Source organism: Idiotropiscis lumnitzeri, chromosome 9 (genome assembly GCF_059441095.1).
Source record: "Idiotropiscis lumnitzeri isolate Australia: NSW breed Sydney's pygmy pipehorse chromosome 9, RoL_Ilum_1.0, whole genome shotgun sequence".
NCBI lineage: Eukaryota > Metazoa > Chordata > Actinopteri > Syngnathiformes > Syngnathidae > Idiotropiscis > Idiotropiscis lumnitzeri.
In genome coordinates this window covers 7,142,622-7,162,839 of record NC_142399.1, presented here as the reverse complement: position 1 = coordinate 7,162,839, position 20,218 = coordinate 7,142,622, and the positions used below count along the sequence as shown (strand labels likewise).

At 43.1% G+C, this 20,218-nt stretch overlaps 1 protein-coding gene across 8 annotated transcripts in view; it reads right to left on the bottom strand.

Annotated features, from left to right (window-relative positions):
* ccdc88ab (coiled-coil and HOOK domain protein 88ab) overlaps nucleotides 1-19,879 on the bottom strand; it is a 48,227-nt gene extending 28,348 nt beyond the window's left edge. For all 8 annotated transcript variants that reach the window (XR_015845024.1, XM_088304351.1, XM_088304353.1 and 5 more), the window contains exons 1-4: nucleotides 19,382-19,879; nucleotides 19,177-19,277; nucleotides 11,657-11,765; nucleotides 2,072-2,141 (exon numbers count right to left, since the gene is read on the bottom strand). Coding sequence is in view for 7 of the 8 variants with exons in the window: in XM_088304351.1 (XP_088160477.1) it covers nucleotides 2,072-2,141; nucleotides 11,657-11,765; nucleotides 19,177-19,277; nucleotides 19,382-19,444 (343 nt within the window). In the remaining variant the exon portion in view is untranslated. The remainder of the gene's footprint in view (nucleotides 1-2,071; nucleotides 2,142-11,656; nucleotides 11,766-19,176; nucleotides 19,278-19,381) is intronic.
* Between the last annotated feature and the right edge of the window lie 339 nt (nucleotides 19,880-20,218).

Genomic DNA, 20,218 nt, shown 5'->3' with positions numbered 1-20,218 from the left:
TGACAGCAGAATTTTTTCATGAAATGCCAAAAACGTGAAATGTGGTCTTTGGGAAATTAGCCAGAGCGAGTGACGCCAACAAAAACGAGGAACAACAACCTTGATTCTTGGTTTGGAGCGGAATGTCATTACAAAGAGACTGTGGCACTGGGCAACAACAAAACCGGACAGACTTTAGCATCAACAGGAAAGTGCAGAGAACATCAAAGGCACAGACGCAAGCTAACATTAGCATTGTTGTCATTTTTCAATGTGTATCTTCAACAATAATGTGACAATGGTTTTGGCCAACATGAATATCCGTTAATTAGTGACCAGAATTAATGGCCACTCCTGAATGCTTTTATTTCAATCAGCCGTTTGAACGCAAGAAGCTAAAAACAAATGAGTGTTGTACGACAACCCATTTCCAATGTTCAGGACAGCAGTTGTCATTATTCCGCCAATGAGCCAGTTATCCTTTGGCTCAGACGGCTGCGGCAGCCTCTTATTGTTCATTTATTTACCCGGGGTGGCTGCGTGTTTTAATTAAAGTCGCTGACACAGAAAGGCAATGAAAGAGCTGATGTGATAGCAATGGCGGTGGTGAAAGAGAGAGAAAGGCCGCAGTGTGAGAAAGCCGAGGAGTTTGCACAGCTTTAAGAGGACATTTTAGAGAAAATGTGTTTATAATTTGTAGAAACACCAAATCAAGAGTGAAATTCAAGTAAACTAACATCTTTTATCTGCCTGATTCTGGAAATAGGTAAGTAAGTCTTTTTGAATTTTCTGAATTGTGTAATTTGGCTAATTTACACAATACCACACTGCTAGGCTATGTTTTCCTGGCTAGGACTTCAAAGCTAGGCTGGGTGAAGAATAATCATTTGGATGATTAGAAACATTGTAGGAAAACACAAAACACGACAGGAAAACATCCAGTCTGCATCTACAGTGTTAGCAAAGATGAGCATTCGATTGTGCGAGGTGTTACATACTCGAATGCTTGGCGAAGATGTCATCTAGTGTTACACTAATTCTTCAAATATAATTTACTGGTGATGAAGTGCTGTCTCCATCAGTGAAAACATCAATTTCATCTTCATGAGGGCTCACTTTTTCTTACAGTTTAAAGACTTTGTACTCTTTGCTGCGTTTGCTCATGTGTGTTCGTACTAGCGCGTTATTTAGGCTAGTATGACGATGTTTGTGTTGATTATTTTAACTACTGAATACTACTGTCTATGTAACATGGATTCAGGACTGTGTACAAGCTAGATGGGTTAAGCAAAATGCTTTGTGAGCTGTGGTATTTTTTTTTAAGTGCCATCTTGTGGAAATCTACAGTATACGCAATTACAAAATGTTTTTAAAAGGAGCAATAATTACTCGCAAGTGTTTGCTATTCGGGCAGGAGTCATTCCCTATCCCCTATGAATATTGGAGTTCATGGTATTACAAATAAAAAAAAAATGAGGAGTCTACATATGAGCAAAGTTTTTTACGACCACCTGTTGGGGAGGCTACGACGCGGAATCAATTTGTGTGTAACAATTTAAAAGTCTTGAAGCCTTTGATACACCACCGCTGCTGCTGCGCATGACCATCCCTCCTCAAGGTCACAGCCTAATATCTAGTAGCAGATTTGGGCCGCCGTGGAGGTCAAACCGATCACTATCGCGTCAGCGTGAAATTTAAACACTTCAAGACCGCAGGGCTTTGAGACGGATCTTATGTCGCCTCTGAGTTCAGCGGGTCAAAGCTACAAAACTGTTTTATTTTCTGCAGAGCAACTTCCTTTGTCATCATATATGAAGCGAAGAGCAGGCAGCCTAATTACTGAGGCACTGGGGGGAAATGGCTTAAAAAAAAAAAAAGACATCTCGGAGTCGAAGGGAAAACTCATTTGAAACATCAAAGTGCCGGAAAAATGAAAGCTGGTTTATCGGCGCATTGTAGTGATGCGCTGAGAGAGAAGCCGCATAAAAATTGCTCATGACCGCTGAGTGAACTTTGAGACTTATAAAAATTCTCACCCCCTCCCCTCGTGGCTTGATCCGAGATGAAGTTGTGTTAAATGTGGAAGGCTTACCGGTGAGAGGGTTTCGGCCCAGGATCAACACGTTAGGTAGGGGCATCATCACCAGCTGCTGGAGCGTCTCCTGTTATGGAAAAGAAAAAAAATTCTGGTTAGGGGTAGTTTGTGGATATCCATTAACAAATCTGGGTTGAACAGTATTGGGACAGTGAGACAAGAGAAATTTTAGCGGAAGTTCTTTTGTTAATTGAGAATCAATACATACATCTAGATTAAAGTATAATCGCTTTGGGTAATATTTCAGAGACGTCCGAGAATCTGGCCTTGGAGAACTTAAAATGATAGAATGAATTAACAGTATCCATCCCCCGCAGTGTTAATGGAGAATTATGCGCAGTGGTGAAATTCATATGGCTTAAATTGTTGGTATGGGTTTTCTGCCACAGTATAACCCCCCCCCCCCCTCTCCGTCTTTCATATGTCAATCAAGTCAACTCAAAGGAAACCATTAGATGACGCACGTACGCACAAACACGCACAATTACTACACTGTCCGGTTTCCTGCCACATCCTTACAAACCAAACAAGTGGGTCAGAACCTTCATTTTGTCCATTCAAGTCAGTTGAAGGAGGGTTAATCTAGGGTCAGGACAATTCAAACAGGAAATGGGTGGAAGCATGCGACAAGGGGGGGGGGGGATACTTCCACACGACAGTAGAAAACCAAGATGCACCTTACTGATGTAGCTTTACGTGTAGCTGGTCAGCTAATTTGAATATTTCATGCCAGAAAGCTGTTTGAGCTAGCCCCCCTTTCTAAGTATTTGCCATATACATATTGCATTACATCACTGGGGGGCAGGGACACACATTTGTGAGGTACTAATGTAAAGTAAAAGGTGCTAGTGAGACTAAAACAAAAAAAAAGTTATTCAGTGGAGGTTAATACAGTGGTGCCTTGAGATATGATTTGAATTTGTTCCATGACCACGCTCGTAATAAAAAAAATAAATAAAATAAAAAAAGAAATAAATAAAATCATCATTCCCAACTAAAATAAATAGAAATGGCATCAATCTGTTCAAGTCGCCCAAAACGAACCCAAAGAAATTGTTGGGAATGTACGGTAATGTACGAGAGTATCGTGATATTGTCTGTGTTCATGTACTGCTTCACCTGTCTTCAGTTGTTTGAAGGGTTATGACACAAAAATTATCGTTGCTAATTGCTAGAGTGTTTATGGTGTTTTCCATTGTGTGTAAACATTAAGTAAGATGGGGCATTTCTAAAGTTGAAATTAATCGTTTTAAAACACAACTTCGATTTTTTTTTAATTTAGATTGGTTATGCTTCTATTTTAAAAAATTGCCAACTGCTGCTTATTGTGGAGTTAAGTTGACTGTCACCATACTCGCGTCTTGAAAAACTCATGCATACTGCGTCGGTCAAAATAACCTCTTCCCACATTTTAGTCTTAATGTATTTTCTTAAATCAAATGATGTAGTCAAAATATAGAATTTGGAGCTAAGTAGCAGGGATGTAGGTGTTCAAAGGTTTTTCATAAAATAGCCCACTCAATTATATTTGTCTAAAAAAAAAACCCACCTGAAATGTCATAAAACTGACATTGTTTTCTGATGACAAAGCTTTTGTTCACCAAAGTGTGTTTTGTTTGAACCATCTATACGGTCCGATGAGTGTTCACTTCCTACCATTGAAATGCATCAGCGACATTTGCAAACACACACTTTACTCTGTTAGAGTCTACAACATTTCCTGGCTTGAGGATTTGACACCGGGACAGAAATAAAACAAAAACAACAAAAATAAGTTGATTGCATAAGAGAAGTGGAACTCTGTGCCCCACTTACATTCAAGCGACAGATGGACGATGACAATCTGGCATGAGAACGGAGCAATACTGCACACTTTTTAGAATCTTGGCAATCTGTGACTTGTTCTTTGGCCAGAATTGAACTCCATGACCTCAGAGTTGAAAGAAGTGATTGGAGGGGAGGGAAATCGATAATATCCATGGCCACATCGGCCGTATTCATGAAGTGCCGCCTCGATGAGTGAAAATAGAATCCATGGTTTTACTGTCTTGACATATGTGCTTTGCAGTTTTTGCCTGCCATTGGCATTGGCCCCGAAGTAGAGGGGGCGGGGTCCTCTGCCTTGAAATGAACCGGAAATCAGCCACTTTGCTTTGAAGCAGCCATTTTGGGCCAATTCCAGGACTTCAACCAAGGAATTTTCTCAAGTGAGACCCAATCGGATGCATCCAAGTATCCTAAACAGAGCGTCGATACTTATTACCAAGCTTTTTGGTCTACGTCATTTAATGTGGGAATAGCATTTTTTATTTTTATTTTAATTTCAAATAAATCTAATCAGAGAACACAACAACCCCCCCCACCCCCCACCACTACCATTAAGTAGTCTACATAAGTGGTAAGTGCATAAAGTGCATTTTCTTTTTCAAATGGACAGTTGTAAGTACTTAAGGAAAACAACAAACAACCGATGGGGTTGATATGTATTGATGAAATGTCGAATATATCTGATGCAGCACCTTCACGACTCATCCGGTGCATCTGCAACGTGAAAGGCAGGAAGGAATAAAACGCTTTGAGGATTAGCGGCTGGCTAATACGACAGCTAAAACACAGCTGCCTAATATTCCTCTCAGATTATCCGGGGGGTGCGGGTTTAGCGGCTCTCATGCATAAAACATGGACACTGCGGAAGGAAGAAAGCGAGCGAGCAGCGAGGGTGTCATGGCGATGCGCTGCTAATACCGAGAAGGCAAGCACGTGTGCACGCGCCTCCAATCTTCACACTTCCTTCTCATGGGCCTTCACTCATTCCCTACTCCCTAATCACTATATTGTTCACTCGTCAAATGAAAAATCTTGTTGGAATGTCACTGCTGTCGCATAGTTACAATCACTAGATCAACGTCACATGGTGGCCATTCGGTAATGGTACCAAAAAAAAAAAAAAAAATGAAAGCACTGGAATGAGTTCTTTTCGAGTGGTCATCGATTGTTGCCTGCATTTGAGGATGCATTGTGGGGATACATTAAGAGCACTACTTTATATAGGGGAGAACCTATACTCTCTACACATTTTAACAGCACTAAAAAAATGGCCCACTCACTATATAGGGCAGCACATAATGGACATGAAGTGATGGTGTCTATTAAACACAGGGGAGGGAGCAGCAAAGACAAACAGAGGGGAGAGAAGGATGTGGAGGGGGAGGATGAAGTCTTGATTCCATCACTACCCACTCAAAGCACGACCCCTCCGCTTCACCCTCCTTCCACATTTCCTCCCCCTCCATGCCGACTATATATTTTCATGTTATTGATTCAGCAAGGAATCACAACCCGTCCACTGTGGCTCATCTTCCATCCCACTGAGACGTTCAGACACGTTGATGGAGAGCCGTGTTGGGTCAAGGGGGACGTATCACAACACAATAGCGCTGACTGGATCGCTTGATTTACGGCTGGCATGATAGCAAATAATAAATAACGTCGTGAGCCAATCAAATATATTGTCAGGCTTCATCGTGTCCGTCAGCATTTTGAGGGGGGAAGCCGGGAGGCTTTTGTCTCTGGAGACAAAAAATAAATAAATAAATACAGTCCATGTACTGCAGTATAAAAGGGATTCCCCAACTACGGTGCTTGCGGTATAATCAGAGTTCGACCGGTTCAATTAATGCATTTTTCATCAATCTTCAAAATAATCAACAACCTGGGTTTGACATGACCACATTAGCAGGCATAGGCGAATAAATTAAGCTATTTAGTATTTTAAGATTGAGACTCATTAGGTGAAATTCCCTCGTAGGCATTTGTCAAAGTACATGCATGGAGCCATAGTAGCAGACGTTGTGCGTCTGCTCGCCACAAGGTGTGGCAGTCATTATGTTTGAGGAAGTTCGCAAATGGATCTCGTCAAGGTTGCATCTTCCTTATATACGCCAAATCGGCTAAACATAAGACCATGTGAAAGTGAGTTAGTGTTTTATTGTCAGTGACAACATGTATATTAGATGGCATATGCAAAAGAGTCTAGCGTCTAACTATGATACCGACATCTGATTGGGGCTCATCTCGGTGAGTTCCCTCACTGAAGTCCGAGCTCTGGACTTCACCCAGCGTGGGTGCTTCAAGCTAAAAAGGCCGACTCCCTCTTCATTTCCGAGCATGGGTGCCTAGCAGTTTTTCACACGTCCTGTTCACGTCTCGATCAGTAAAACTGGTGTCAGGGGCCGACATTTTGGGGCGTAGTATCCGAGCACCGCTAAAATAATAAAATAAACTCTTTTCATTCAAAAATGTGTAGATGCCTGTGCTATTAAATGTGTGTCAGTGCACAGGTTCTCCACTGTTTCCGTCTCACAGGGAGTCCTGTCTGCTTTACACACATACTGAGCCCACCCCCCTCTCCACTCCCCCCCACCTTTGCGCCCACTTCCGCTAACGGCGTATAGCTTTAACAGGGGGGCTAATTGTGCTGCTCCTCGTGTGTGTGCGTGAGTGCGTGCACATGCGCAGGAACCCTTAAATGCATGAATCACACCCATTCTGCAGCCCCACGGAGCTCCGTTGCCATAGAAACGGGGGTGAGATAACAGCGAGTATAAGCTCCGCAAGCTCTAATACATAGAGTACAGTACAATACATGTGCAAACACACACACACACACACACACACACCTCTCAGGGGTACTTCTCTCTGCAAACTCCATCATCACCACCAACAAAGGGAAGAAAGGCGCTTCCCCTTTTTTTTGTCCAAATACACACAAACACACTTCCACGGAGAACCCACTTGACACTTGATCTAACAATCCCTACACAAAAGGCAGTGTTGCTGTTGGATGCACAACAAAGAACCAAGATGGGAAAGCAGGCATATTATTAAAAAAATCTATATAAATACTTTTTAATTGCTTGCATACACATACACTGGTCTCCGGGGTGCCTGCCCATCAAGCAAGTGCGAAGGTAAACAGCCAACTAAATTTGTAATTAGCTGCCTAGTTCTAAAAACATTCCGAGTTGGGCAAAATTATGACATCACAATGTGACTGATTAACAAAATAACTAGACTAGTTTGGTTTAAGTATCGCCGCAGTGGGTGTGTCATTGATTGTGTATGTAGTATAGTGGGATGAAGTGCTGCCTCCACAAGAGAAAATACCCCCCCCAACATTTTAGGCTTCACTTCTACCCACCATTAAAGTGAACCGAAATGAGCAACAGCAGGGAGGTCCTGAGCTGGTCCAGATGGAGCAGAGTAAATGTTCTCCGTGAGAAGCCAGCGAAAACAAGCCGTTATCGGCGCGTTTCTTTTGTTCTCTGGCGATATCTATCAACCAAAGAGCTCTTTATGACGTCCGCACTTCACACCCCTCAAGGCTGAACAAGCTGCTGCTCACCAAGGTGGAGGGGGCAGGTGGACCGGGGAGAATCCTGATACCATCCGCCCACTCAACCCCCCAACACACACCTCCTCGTTACCCGCTCCGGGCTCTCCTTTTTCACACGAGTTATTGCTGTGTTCTCTTATCTACTCCATCAAATAGTAATTATGTAAATCCAGAGTCTTACCAGGGTACATTTGGGTATCAGCACAAAGCAGAACAAAATTGCTGTCATCTATCACAAACCTAAGATAACACAGTAGTGAGGTCGTAATCACAGTAAATATTTGGATGAAAATCACTTGTAGGAAAGAAACTAAACAACTTCACTTGATTTCTTGTCACGTGTGACCATACATTCCTCTAAAACACCTTCAGTATCGAGCTTTGACAGCTAGCTCAATCCGATTCACCCTCCATGGGACAGATCCCATCCCCATCTAGTGTCGTCAAACGAGCGTCTGAGGCGCCGCACCACTTGCCGCATCATCAATGGCAACATCCGTGAGCGTGCATGACGAGACGCACATTTGCCCCCCGGCAGGCGAGCACATGCCCTAATAAACCGATTTACTCGTGACTGGCCGAAAGAAGCGAGTCAGCGTGGGGGAACTCCAGCCTTGATTGGAATTATGTCCACGCATTGTGACCGAGTTCATATAAAAATAACTATTGGCGACTAAAAGCAGCAAGAACAAGGTTGTAATTTAGTGGAATCCATGCATGCAGTGCAGAGTTACAGTACGCTGCATGGAGGAAATGTGAGGGAGTGTCGTCCCACCCCCCCAGCCCAAACATGAACAGAGCATCTTTGTGAGGTCAGTAAGCTATGGCAGATCTTGTTATTGCATGCGTCACCTACCACTTAAGTCCCTTCACACACCTGCAGGGAAACATTTTTTGGGAGGGAAATTAGCAGGATTGAATGTTGTGCTCCAGTGAGAAGCAACAGCATCGGAATGAGAACTGTGCGGCCGCATAGTAGCGGGTAGGTTGCAGTCTACACGAATGTTGCCGATTGGTTTCATGACTGCATCACGCACCTGGAACTTGTAGTTCCTCATTCTTCATGTAAGGAATTAAATGGTTCCTGTAGATTATTGTTGTTCCAGCAACCAGAGGTCATGCGAAATAGGTTGATGATTCATCTAAATTCAAACTGTTTCAAGTTCCATTCTCTGGAAAACTGCTTCACAAAACATGCACCCTGCTGTCAGCCTTTCTTCTGGGAAAGATGGAACTCTCAACTTTCAAATAAAAACTCAGTAGTCATCCAGTCAGATACATTCAGCTCTACAGTTTCCGCACCAAAGTTTCCAAATCTGTCAAAAGTGCATGAGCGAACAGTACCAATGTCGCCAAAAAGGCGACTGGTACAGAGGACAAAAAGTCAAACCACCCTAGTGGCAAGAAAATGTACCCACTTTTGTGTTATTAGTCAGTCAGTCATCAATCATCAAGTTTCCACCAGATTTTTTCCTCCTCTATGAGTTCCAAACTTTAGACAACATACCCCAAAGCAAAGAGTTGGCCACAAGAATAAAGACCCCTTCTTATTTCCCAAAAGCAACATCTACAAGGCTTCTAGACAATGCGATAAAAAATACCATATTTCAACCACAGATCCAAACAACTTGCAACACAGAAAGACGGAATGCAGCTTTATGTGTCACAGGACCCCGATTCATGAGAGTAACCACAAAAAAGCAGACAAGAATGTAGTTCAGCTGGCCAGAGCTGCATAATCGCACGCCCCCGGAGAAAGCCAAAACCGAGGCCGCTAAATTAAAACGTGGCCCAGCTTATATTTGGCCCTGAAACTGAAAAGAGATGAAACCTCCGCTCTGCAGCTCAAACACGACGAACTGAGGTCATAGGGAGGCGGAAGCGCGCTTTCTTGGTAATATGATCACATCTGCTTGGAAAGGATCTGTTCACCATACTCTTAAATCAAAGCGTGAAGAAGCCCGTCTAGACGTTGAAGGCCTCCTACGCAATCTGCCTAAACACAACCTAAAAACGTTTAACTCTGTAGGAGTGGATCGAATTACCAGATACAAGAAACAGTACCTCGCATGTTTGCTGACAGAAAAGTATCATGAAGCAAAAACAATTAGATATTGTGTACTGTTAAAAAACAAAAAGAGGGGGGCGGGGCAAACATATTTTTATATTTATTTTAGAATCAGACACTTGTCAATTAAAATGTAAAATATTGGGATTTGGTTGCATTGCCACTTGATTGCTGGAAACTGACGAGGGCATCAACATGCAGTAGGGTAGAGTTGTTTTTTTTTATGGGAGCGAAGGGGCAGAGCAGAGACATGCAGGAAATGGGGGAGGGTTGGGACAAAGAGGGTCTACAAGTGTCTGCCTTGGGTGCTTCCAACGGGGTTTAATGAATTAGGTTTTCTCCCGACACCAGTAGAAAGAGTCGAATTCAATAAAGCCTTGAAGAAAGAGCACTTTTTGCCCACGTGTGCATTACCGGGCATTGGCTTGAACGACGAGGCGCTCACCATCAAAGATCAACATGTAAATTGAAAAACAAGATCAAGACGTGGAGAAGGCAGTCGAGCCTACGCAGTAAGCAGCAGATACGATCGGGCTCGGAATGCTGAGCAGTACAGTAAACTGCAAACCTGTTAAGCCCATTAGCTTGGAGAGCAGAAGGGGTCCGTCTGCAGCCATGCGGCTCGGGAAACGGGAAAAAAATGGGAAGGGACTGAAATCACCACAGGAAAGCAGAACTTGGCCTATTCATGCGGATAACCAGAGACGAGGAAAACTCATGTCGGAAGGTAGAGTTCATTTTTGAACGGAATCTGAGTGGTATTCTTCGGAATTGTACTAAATGTCCCTGACATGTCTTAGTCAGCGAAAAAAAAAAAATAAATAAATGAAAAAAAAATAATCAACAGATCTTTACATTTTTATTAAAAAAACATTTGAAAATATTTTTTCTAGATTTTTAAATTGATCAATTTGTTGACCAGCAACACAACAGAAGTGCAAACAGGGTCAGTAGGTTGCGCTGGTAACATCCTGTTTTAAAACCTATCCATCATTCAATCTGCGGTTCATGTCTCGGGCTCTTACTGACCACTGAATCTTAATTCTTCACATTTGTGAGACATTTTGGTCAACAATCTATTTCCACCTTGCATCCATCGACAAAAAATCCCCACAGACGCTCCAACATCCGTCCAAAAGTGTGGAGGTGGGGGAACAATGCTATATTTCCTCATCTTGTCCCATCATCTTATAAGTATAAGAGCCAACCTTGGTCTTCTATTTAAACTTTATTAATCGAAATAAGGAGATTGAGATTCTCATCTGCAATCCTGACCTAGCAGCAGACAGCGTATTGGAGTGAATTCTGACTGAAAACGATCGTCATTCCAGCTCTACCGTTACGCCAATTTGACATGAAGGCAGTGTGATATGAAAGCGGCTATTAAGTCCCTGAAGTGTTGTTTTGGGGCGTGGCGGGATTTTAACCTGTCGGTGGTCCCTGTGAAGCTGAGCTTGCAGACACACGTAAGTGGTGGTATGGTTAAAACCCAGCGACCCGCGAGATGAGCAGAGAGGATTAAACCAAGCGGCACAGACGGACGATGGTTCATTGTTTGCTTGTAGTGGCCCTCATCAAACAACAAGCACTCAATGAGATTAACCAAGCAGAGGTGTTAAAAGAAACAATCTTTAGTCTCCTTTGAGCTCCCCTCTAGTGAAGAAGAAGAGATAGTCGTAATATTAAATATATTGACAGCAACACAAGGAGCTAAAAGGGGGACAGAAATGTCGAATTTGTGAATCTTATGCACTAATTCCCCCTATATTTAATTTTTATCACACACACACAAACACACCCCAATTAAACACGCAAAAATGCGTCGGCTGCTATATGTGTACATTTAACAACAGGATGCAACTCATGCCTCCTCTTTTGAAAGCATTTTGCTAGATGAGTAAGTGACCTTTCCGCAGCCTCAGCACGGCCCCTAAGGATATGGGTCATGGTCTCGAGTGTGGGAAACCTCGGACTGCCTGGCTATGTTATCACATTCAAAACATTAAAATAAAGCATGGGCAAAGCTTGGAAAAAAACAGTGTCATCTTTAGCCATTGGTTTATAACTGTATGATGACAACACGTCGGTGCCTGAAAACACAAATGTTATTTTTTCCTACCTGATAGTAGACTTTGATCTGCCTGATGAGAATGGAAAGGTTCTGGATGCGCAGCGTGGGGTCGTTGTTAACCTTCTTGACAGTGCTCTGCACTGTGGCCTTGGGATTTCTGGTGGAAAAAGTTAGAAAAGAATGTCATTCAATCACAGTCCGCATTAACGTCCATGTTCCATGTTGAAACCCAGAGGAGGGCTGCAAATGAAGTACCCCGTTTTACAAAAGAGTAGTCAACCGATTAATCGAGTAATTGGATACAAATGCATTTCGCATTATTAAACAAAACAAGGTGCATGTGAGGTACAGATTTTTTTTCAAACACTTCTTCAACCCTCAAAGTGAGCCTTTTGAAATTTAAGTGTATATGAATTTTGAAAGGTGATTGGTCCGGTGAGTGATGTGGATGAGTACTGTAAAGTTGTCTGTCGGTTAAGAGGCTAACCCATTAGCCTGTATGCACATTGAGTGACTCAGCCCGAGTTGAGTCCATCAGCAGCACTTGTATGAGTGTATTTTTTTTTTTTTTTAAATGTCTTTGCAGTGAATCTTTTGCCACAGCTGACATCAAAGACGCAGGGTGGATAAATCCAACAATTAAAAGAAAATCCGTGCCCATTACGGTACCTTGTAAGTACTTCCTCACGTCCTCATACATAATTTAGCTAAACCTGACTTGATTTCAAAGCGTGTCGCCCAAGCTAGCATGCGTGACGACTGACGTTATCGCGTTTTAGTGAGCCTTGAGAACATTCTGCACATTCACGCGCATCCACATTCATTGCAAAGTGCCTTCCAAAGCATTCATTTGCATATCTGCGGGAATTATCCCAGAGAGCAAAGCTCATCCGAAAACACAAACTTTGTTTTGTGGATTTTTATTTCTTATTATGACTTATCCGTAACATGTTGACATGGTATCGTTTCACTTTCTTTTGTTCTAAAAGTGGCCTCCTTTGCCTCCTGTTACGTTGTGCACCGCACATGACGGAAAGCACAGATGCAGGCATGCACGCACACGGCACGCATGACAACACGTGTGCGCCAGTCACCACATACATGCATGCATGCGTGCGTTTGTTCACAGCCAGCCATCTCCTCCCCCCACGCACTTGCAGCTAGTTGACCCTCATATATGGGTCACCAGTGTAGATTGAAGCACATTTTCATGAACAATACAGACAAATCTACAAGTGAATTAGGTTACATCACTGTAAAATAAATTGCAGTGTAATACTGTGGGGATAATAATAAAGGACAAATGTCTGTTATTTGGCATTTTTTTTATTGTCATCTATGGACCATCAAAGGCAAATATATGTCTGAATGTTATATTATGTATGCAATTCTGATTGTTTGTTTGATTAAATTTAAATGAGGTTGCACATAACTTGTACTCGCTCGCAATTAGCAACAAGCTGCTAACAACGGTGGAGAGAATTTCAATTCGAAACAAAAACAGACCTTGTTTGGCGGTGGCTACGGATGCGTTAATTAGTCTTTTGATGCCCCCCCCCGCTTCTCGCCCCGATGCCCAACGCCATTAATGCTAATCAGAGACACAGGGCTCTTTTTAATGGGTTGAATTAGCAGTCACATGACCTGCCTCGCACCACACACACATCCACGTGGGCCCTTCAGGACTACCGAGTGGGGGGTCTATTTAACCCCTTAATTAAAAAGTGGAGGCTGTAATCCTGTCAGAGCGAGGAGGGTGACGGGTGTCGAGTGTGTGTGTGAGAAGAAGGGAAAAAAATGCAAAAGAATGGTGGCCTTTGCGCATTCCATGACACTTAAGGCTCATGTGAAAAGCAAAAAAAAAAAAAAAAAGTCACAGACCTGAATCAAAATTTTCACGTTTGTCGGGAATAGCAATAAAATTCCTGGATCAATTTGACCAAGTTGCAAGCATCATGATCTATACGTGTCCCAATAAATCCCAACGAAAGCTTTTTCTCAACTTTATCAACCGTTTCACAGAAGAATTAGTGACAAGAAGCAGTTCCACAACTTCAAACTGGGTCTTATTAAGTAGATAACCGAGGCCGTTGATGGATGATGAGTATTACGTCATGGTAACCTAATTCATACTCAATATTGAGTGCGACGTAAAATGGGCTGTAATTCTTCACCCTTTGTATATTTTCCCAAAATGTCAAAGACTCATTAACAAAGACACCAAGGGATTGCTTCAAATGACAAAAAAAAAAAAGGAATGTGTCTCTTAATGAGAACATGGCAGGCCAGGTAGACCAAATTCCATACAAGTGCTGATGCTGTGCAAACTCAACCCCCTGCGGTACACCAGGCGACAAAATAAGGATTTAGTTCTTCAGAAGGCGTGTGGGGAAAATCCCAGATATTAACCCCCTTGCTGTTCCTGCTGATAAAGTAAACTTAAGGCTTTGGGCAGACAAATAGATTAAGGAGAGACGGCTCAAGACTGACAGACAGTCAGTCAATAAGCCAAACCTTGCGTCGCTTGTGTGCGAATGGCCGCTGAGACCAAATTCAGCAGCCACTGGGCTTCCTTCGCTCTCTGATTGGCTGTGTGCTTCGCAGAGTAGTGTTAACCCATATATGACAGGCTGCATTAGAGTCAGTGCGGGCAGCCACGCACACACGCACAAAAAGGGAAAAAGACAGGCTGCATTTGGCCACGTGTTGGGCGAGAGTCAGTCCAAACATAGCAAGAGCGTGTGTGTGAGTATTTCTAACAACGTGTTAATGTGTGATAATGATAACACTGATCATTTTGTGACGCCACTCTTTCTATGATATACGTACGGATACATGCAAAGTACTGTGAAGTCCTTTGGCATATTTGGAGAGCAAGAAGGTCCTCTATGGTGACAGTAGAACCACACAAACAGACCATGTGACCCTTGGTATGTTGTGAATTTCCTTGTCTTTTGACTTTTCATGGACCCCCTCCCCCCCCTTTGCCTCATTTCCATTCCACTCTACCACTGCATCCATAGGCAACCCATTCTTTGAATTCCAACGCTGGAAGCGAGTTCAATCATTAAAGTGGACTGCAGACAAGACAGTCATCATCAACTGCAATTGCCTCATCTTCCAGACAGAGCAAATGGGATCGCGGGATAGTGTCTCACTGACATAAAGCGAGCTCTTATTTCCTCATCATAAAAGAAAACAATTGAATCTGGTTGGCACTTCACTTCTGTACCTAATGCGTTTTAAATGCAACCCCTGCTGCTCAAGTTTGCATTAATGTGGCGCATAATCATCATCAACATCATCATCACATGAAGATGTCCGTTAACTGCTCAATGAGCTGCAGCAATATTCATATTTTCTCACAGAGGATAAAGAATATATGGCCGTGAGTATCGTTATCGGCCGTTTGTGTTCAAATATCTGTTGCGTAAGATGGATGCTTGCTTCGTTAGACACCGTATGGCGTTTTGCATTGTGTGTTAACATTAAGCTAAGTTATGCGACTGTTGGATATACAAAATGTGTAATTCCCTTTGTTTTATGTTTAGTTTGACAATGAACCTCGACAGGCAAGTGACCAAAAAAAAAAAAAAAAACAACTACATCTGACGTTTTACCATTTCTTTGCGCTTTAACACGTCCTTGGTTGTGGCAGTTTTCAAGGCTCACATAAAACAATTTATTGATTAACGCCAGACACAAAGACGACTGCTAGATATGGCAGATAAAAGTCAGAGTCTGCACTTCCTTACAGATTACCAAGAACAGCCCACTACTGTGTGCTTTTGCCAATGGAGGAGCAGTGGAGGACTTGGGGGTGTTTGCAACATCTCAGCAGCAGCATCTCTGCATCCCTCCTGCAGCTGGAATTTCAACTATGTCAGCTGGAGCTCCCCAAACAGAAGCTCAAAGAAAACAAGAAAGGGTACAAGACAGCGGGAAAGGGCAGAGGAGATGAGGCGCAAAGGAAGGAAAGTGGGAAAGAAGGAACAAGTGCTAACAGGGGGTAAAAATAAGTTGAGCGTGAAGCAAGTCGCTGATTCCACACGAGGAACGAAAACGGCGCCTTGTATGGATGTTGCTAGCGTTAGCACAACGTAGCCTCTGTTTATTATGGAGTCAACGGCGACTATCAAAGAGCGACATTGTGTACATCATTACACACGCGTGTTCTTGGCACCACTGCGGTAAGATCACAAACCGATGCTGCGTTCAAGACTGCAGAAAACGCAGGAAATAGCTCACCTTTTCTCAGCATTTACTATACAACATTAATTCCATGTATTAACAGGGGTCCTAAAAATTGCAAAAGATCCATTCTTTTAAATATTATTTAATAAGTTTCAATCTCCGTTTTTAAACATTATCCAGAATTTGTGCTTTATTTTTTTTGTTTGTGTGTTTAAATTGGATCAATTTGACATGCGGCATAACAGGCAAGTTTAAGAGGCACGTCCTTTTGAAAATTCCCCATTGTATCCAAATAAAAACAACTCCAGTGAGCATCCAGTGTCTCACCGGGGCTCTTGTCATCCTGTCAACATTTTTAAATTGGCTCCACCTCATAGAGTGGGCGAGCTAATTGCTTTGACAGCAGTGAGGAGGTCTTCTAATTGGCTGGGTAATGGCGGTCATGAGAGGACAGAGGCGGGGGGGAGGGCGGGAGCGTGGCAGGGTTGCCATCTGGGCGTCGGGAGCAAACCGTTAGATAATCCCGACGTCCCGCCGCTGCCCTCTGGACGTCACCCTTGTAGGGACGATGGCTGAATTGCACTTTAAAACTGTGTTGCAACAGCTTTTTGCATAAAAGCACAGTGTAAACATGAGAAACTAACAGCAATATTGCGACACTAATGAGTTCCTTCCTAAAAGGAATTGAGTAACTATCGATCTGTTCTGAATCACATTTCTAATAAACTCTTGAATGTAGCTTGCAAAAACAGTTATAAATAGAATGTAAAGAAAGAAACCGTTTGTGTCGCACTTTTTGCTTCAATTCAATGCCTATTGTGCTGCACCTTCTGCGGGCAGTACAATACAGACTTACGAATAAACAGTACAAAAACACTCATTTCTCAGTATGACGCGCTACATTTCATTCTTTGCAGAGGATAAAGAATATATGCCTGCAAGGAATACTTCTATCTGTGTACATGTGTTGCTTTACGGTTTGTGGTCTAATATTTGTCGCTTACAGGGTTAAAATACTTCCACATAGGTGCCCGCGCATGGCCTATCCCCATTATGTTTTAGCATTAAGCTAGCGGCGGCTTTGTGTTTATTTTAAATACACAATTCTCTTTGTTTTGTTTGACATCAACTTCAACTGTACATATATACAAACATCACTTGTATCTCAAGTTTTTGGGTGCAAGTCAAAGCGAATTAGCCAAGCTGCTTAACCCCACGAGTGTCGCGGGTGTGGGACTAACTCAATTTGGTGTGTTCAATTAATCTACCATGCATGTTTTTGGACTATGGGAGGAAAGGGATAACCCACGCAGGAACGGGGCGAACATGCAAACTCCACACAGGAAGGCCGGAGCCGGAATCTAAGCCTTCACCTCTGAACTGTGAGGCGGACGTGCTAACCAGTCCTCCACCGTGCCTCCTCCCGAGTCAAAACAAACAAACAAAAAATAAATAAATCAGAAACTTGTAATTTGCCGCACATCTCAAGGCACCAATGCATCACTACACACAGTTATCAAATCAAACTGTGCGAGGACAAATGTTGTATTTCCAGCAACAATATTGTTTTTTCCTTGGCCTTCACACCACCATAGTCAACCAGCAAAACAGAGATCTATAAATGTATTCGCTTGCGACGCATTCCAATTTGGCCAATTAAACAAGCTGGTGTTGTCACGCTAATAAAGAGTGAACAGACAAAGAGCCGACACATAAACGCTACAATCTGACCGTCACAGTGGGCTGTGCGTGCGCGAGTGTGAGAATGGCTTGCCAAGACGACCACGGACAGCTGCCTGACTGCAAAAACAAATGTACGCACACACACACACGCGCGCACACATAAACACAGTCCCGTGCTGACATAGAAGCCTTGGAAAAAAAAAAAAAAAAAAAAAGCACACTCGCACACTAACACACAAAGCTGGCTGTGACTGGCCACTTCCTGTCAGGCGGCACACAGCTGCCAAGCTCTGAACCTTCATGCCCACTGCACTTTTCCCCCCGCCCCAACATCTTAATGTGACTTAGTTAATGTTATAACCAGGCAATTTGGGAGAGTAAAGTAGCAGTCGGTAGCGGAAGCCTCTGGATGAAGAAGCCAACCAGAGAAAGGAAATGAGTAATTAAAGCTGGGGGCATATTGTAGGCAAACCTTGCGAAAACAAGCAAGCACTGAGATGAGATTTGAACCCAGAACCTCTCGTCTGTGAGGCAGAAATAACAACATCAAGTCCACCGTACGACCAAACTTTTTGATATAAATGAACCCCGAGATAATAAGACAGGTCAATTCATCCATTTTGATCCTGCTTATACACAATCAGCTACACAACTCGACCACTCTTCCATACTGTAAACTTAATGGAAGAAGACCCCAAAATTAGTTTTTTGAGGACCAACTCTGACCTTTGCTGAGGCCAAACTATGAAATTCTACTGCTTCTTTCCAAGCGTGGCTCCAAGGGGTCCCAGCGATAATTGTCTGCAGCCTGACCCAAGAGTGGCCCACATACGAGGCCCCATTGTGCGCAGCCTACATTCGTTCCCCACAGACAGCTTCTAGAAGCTTTCTTCAAGAATTGGCTGATGTGTGCCTTGCGGGGGAGGAAAGCGTGGAAGGGCTATGCGTTGTACACTCGCTGGACACTTAATTAGGTACACTATGGATGAACACAAGAGCATGTCACCTTTTCTAATAGAGTCTCACCACTTGAATATTTTAAGAATCTCTTATTCTATCGATTGTCCTATTGGGACAAAAAAATTAATTTGCATTGTTAAACAACAAAATGTGACACAGGTATTATTGTTGTCCACTTGGTGACCATCCGTAAATTTCTCACTATATTTTTTACTTTGAATAAGTGCTTGTCTTTAAAAGGCGGGAATGGTGAGTGACGTGGGTGTCCGCAAATAAGAGTCTACAGTAAGCTGTTGTGAGCAACGGGTAACTTACTGACTAACCATTAGCCAGTCGCGTTGACTGCCAGGGCATCAGTTGAGGTCGTAGCATCTTGCATACAAATGTGCTTATTACAGGTGCATTATGATCTCCAACTTCCAAATTATTTAAGTTATTCAATTAATTGATTCAGCCCAATAACAAAGCGCATTCATAACCGGTTAAATGCTTTATGTTTACAAACATGATCAAGTCAAGCCATGCGTCACCTATAACATATTAACAGAGGTGGAGCACCCCCTCTCCCACACGCATACCCTCCACAAAACGTCAAAACAAAGCCCCTGTTCATAGCCAATAGAAAAATCACTTCAACCCGTGTGACTTTTTAATCACATGCCCCCCCTGAGGCGCACACAACCATTTTTTTTACCCCCACCCATGACTCTTGGCATTCAGGGTATACTCACATATCCAGCATGACCTCATTGAGGTAAACTCCATCCACCAATTGCACATATTCCGACAGTTTGCTTCCATCGGTCACCGTGGGCTGCCCCACTGTCTTCACCTGAGAGATGGGGGGGGGGGGGGTCGTAAGGGAGGGGGATAATAATCACAACTCAAATAAATCTGCAATTTGAGTTCAGTGATGTATTTAGAGAATAAACTTACCCAGCAGACCAGAGGCGACAGCATGAAGTGCTCCAGCAGGGGGGTAAAAACCTCACTTTCCATATTTTACCAGCACGTTGATTGCAGAATATGGAAAGAAAATGGGGAGGGATGGATGTGAACGTGAAGCGTTGCTTTAGACTCCACTCATGTGGTTGATTGGTTTAAAAAGAGGCGCATTTCGGCGGCTTTGGTTGGAAGTTAGAAAGAGGAGAGGACGGGAGAGGAGAAGAAAAAAAATAAAGGTTAATCCATAAATGTCTCGACACGACCCAGCTGTTCTCCCGAAGCCATTTCAAAACCAACAGCTTCCAAGAAAGGCGGATAAATCCAGGAATGCTACTGCTAGATAAAACACTGTGCCAAAAATAAATATACACAGTATATATATATACTTAAAAAAGAATAATAATCCAGCCTTTTTATATTCCAGACAGCCGTTTCAGTCCTCGTGTCAAAAAAGTACGTGTGACTCCATTCATCCTCTGGTCGCTAATGGGACTGAAGAGGAGCAGCTGAGTAGACCTAAGCACCTCCCCTTTCTCTCTCTCTCTCTCTCTCTCTCTCCCCCCCCCCTCTCTCTTTCTCTCTATTTCTCTCCCTCTCTCTCTCTCTCTCTCTCTCACTCTTTCTCTCTATTTCTCTCCTTCTCTCTCTCTCTCTCCGTCTCACTCTCGCTCGCCCTCTCTCGCGCCCTTGTGCGCAACCTCCTCCGAGAGAAAAAATAGGGCTTGAATGATAAATTCGTGTTTCATGATTTTTTTCTTTTTATGTATTTTACTGTAGGGCGGGCGATGACGCACACGGACACACTGCATACAGTTATTAATTTACTTG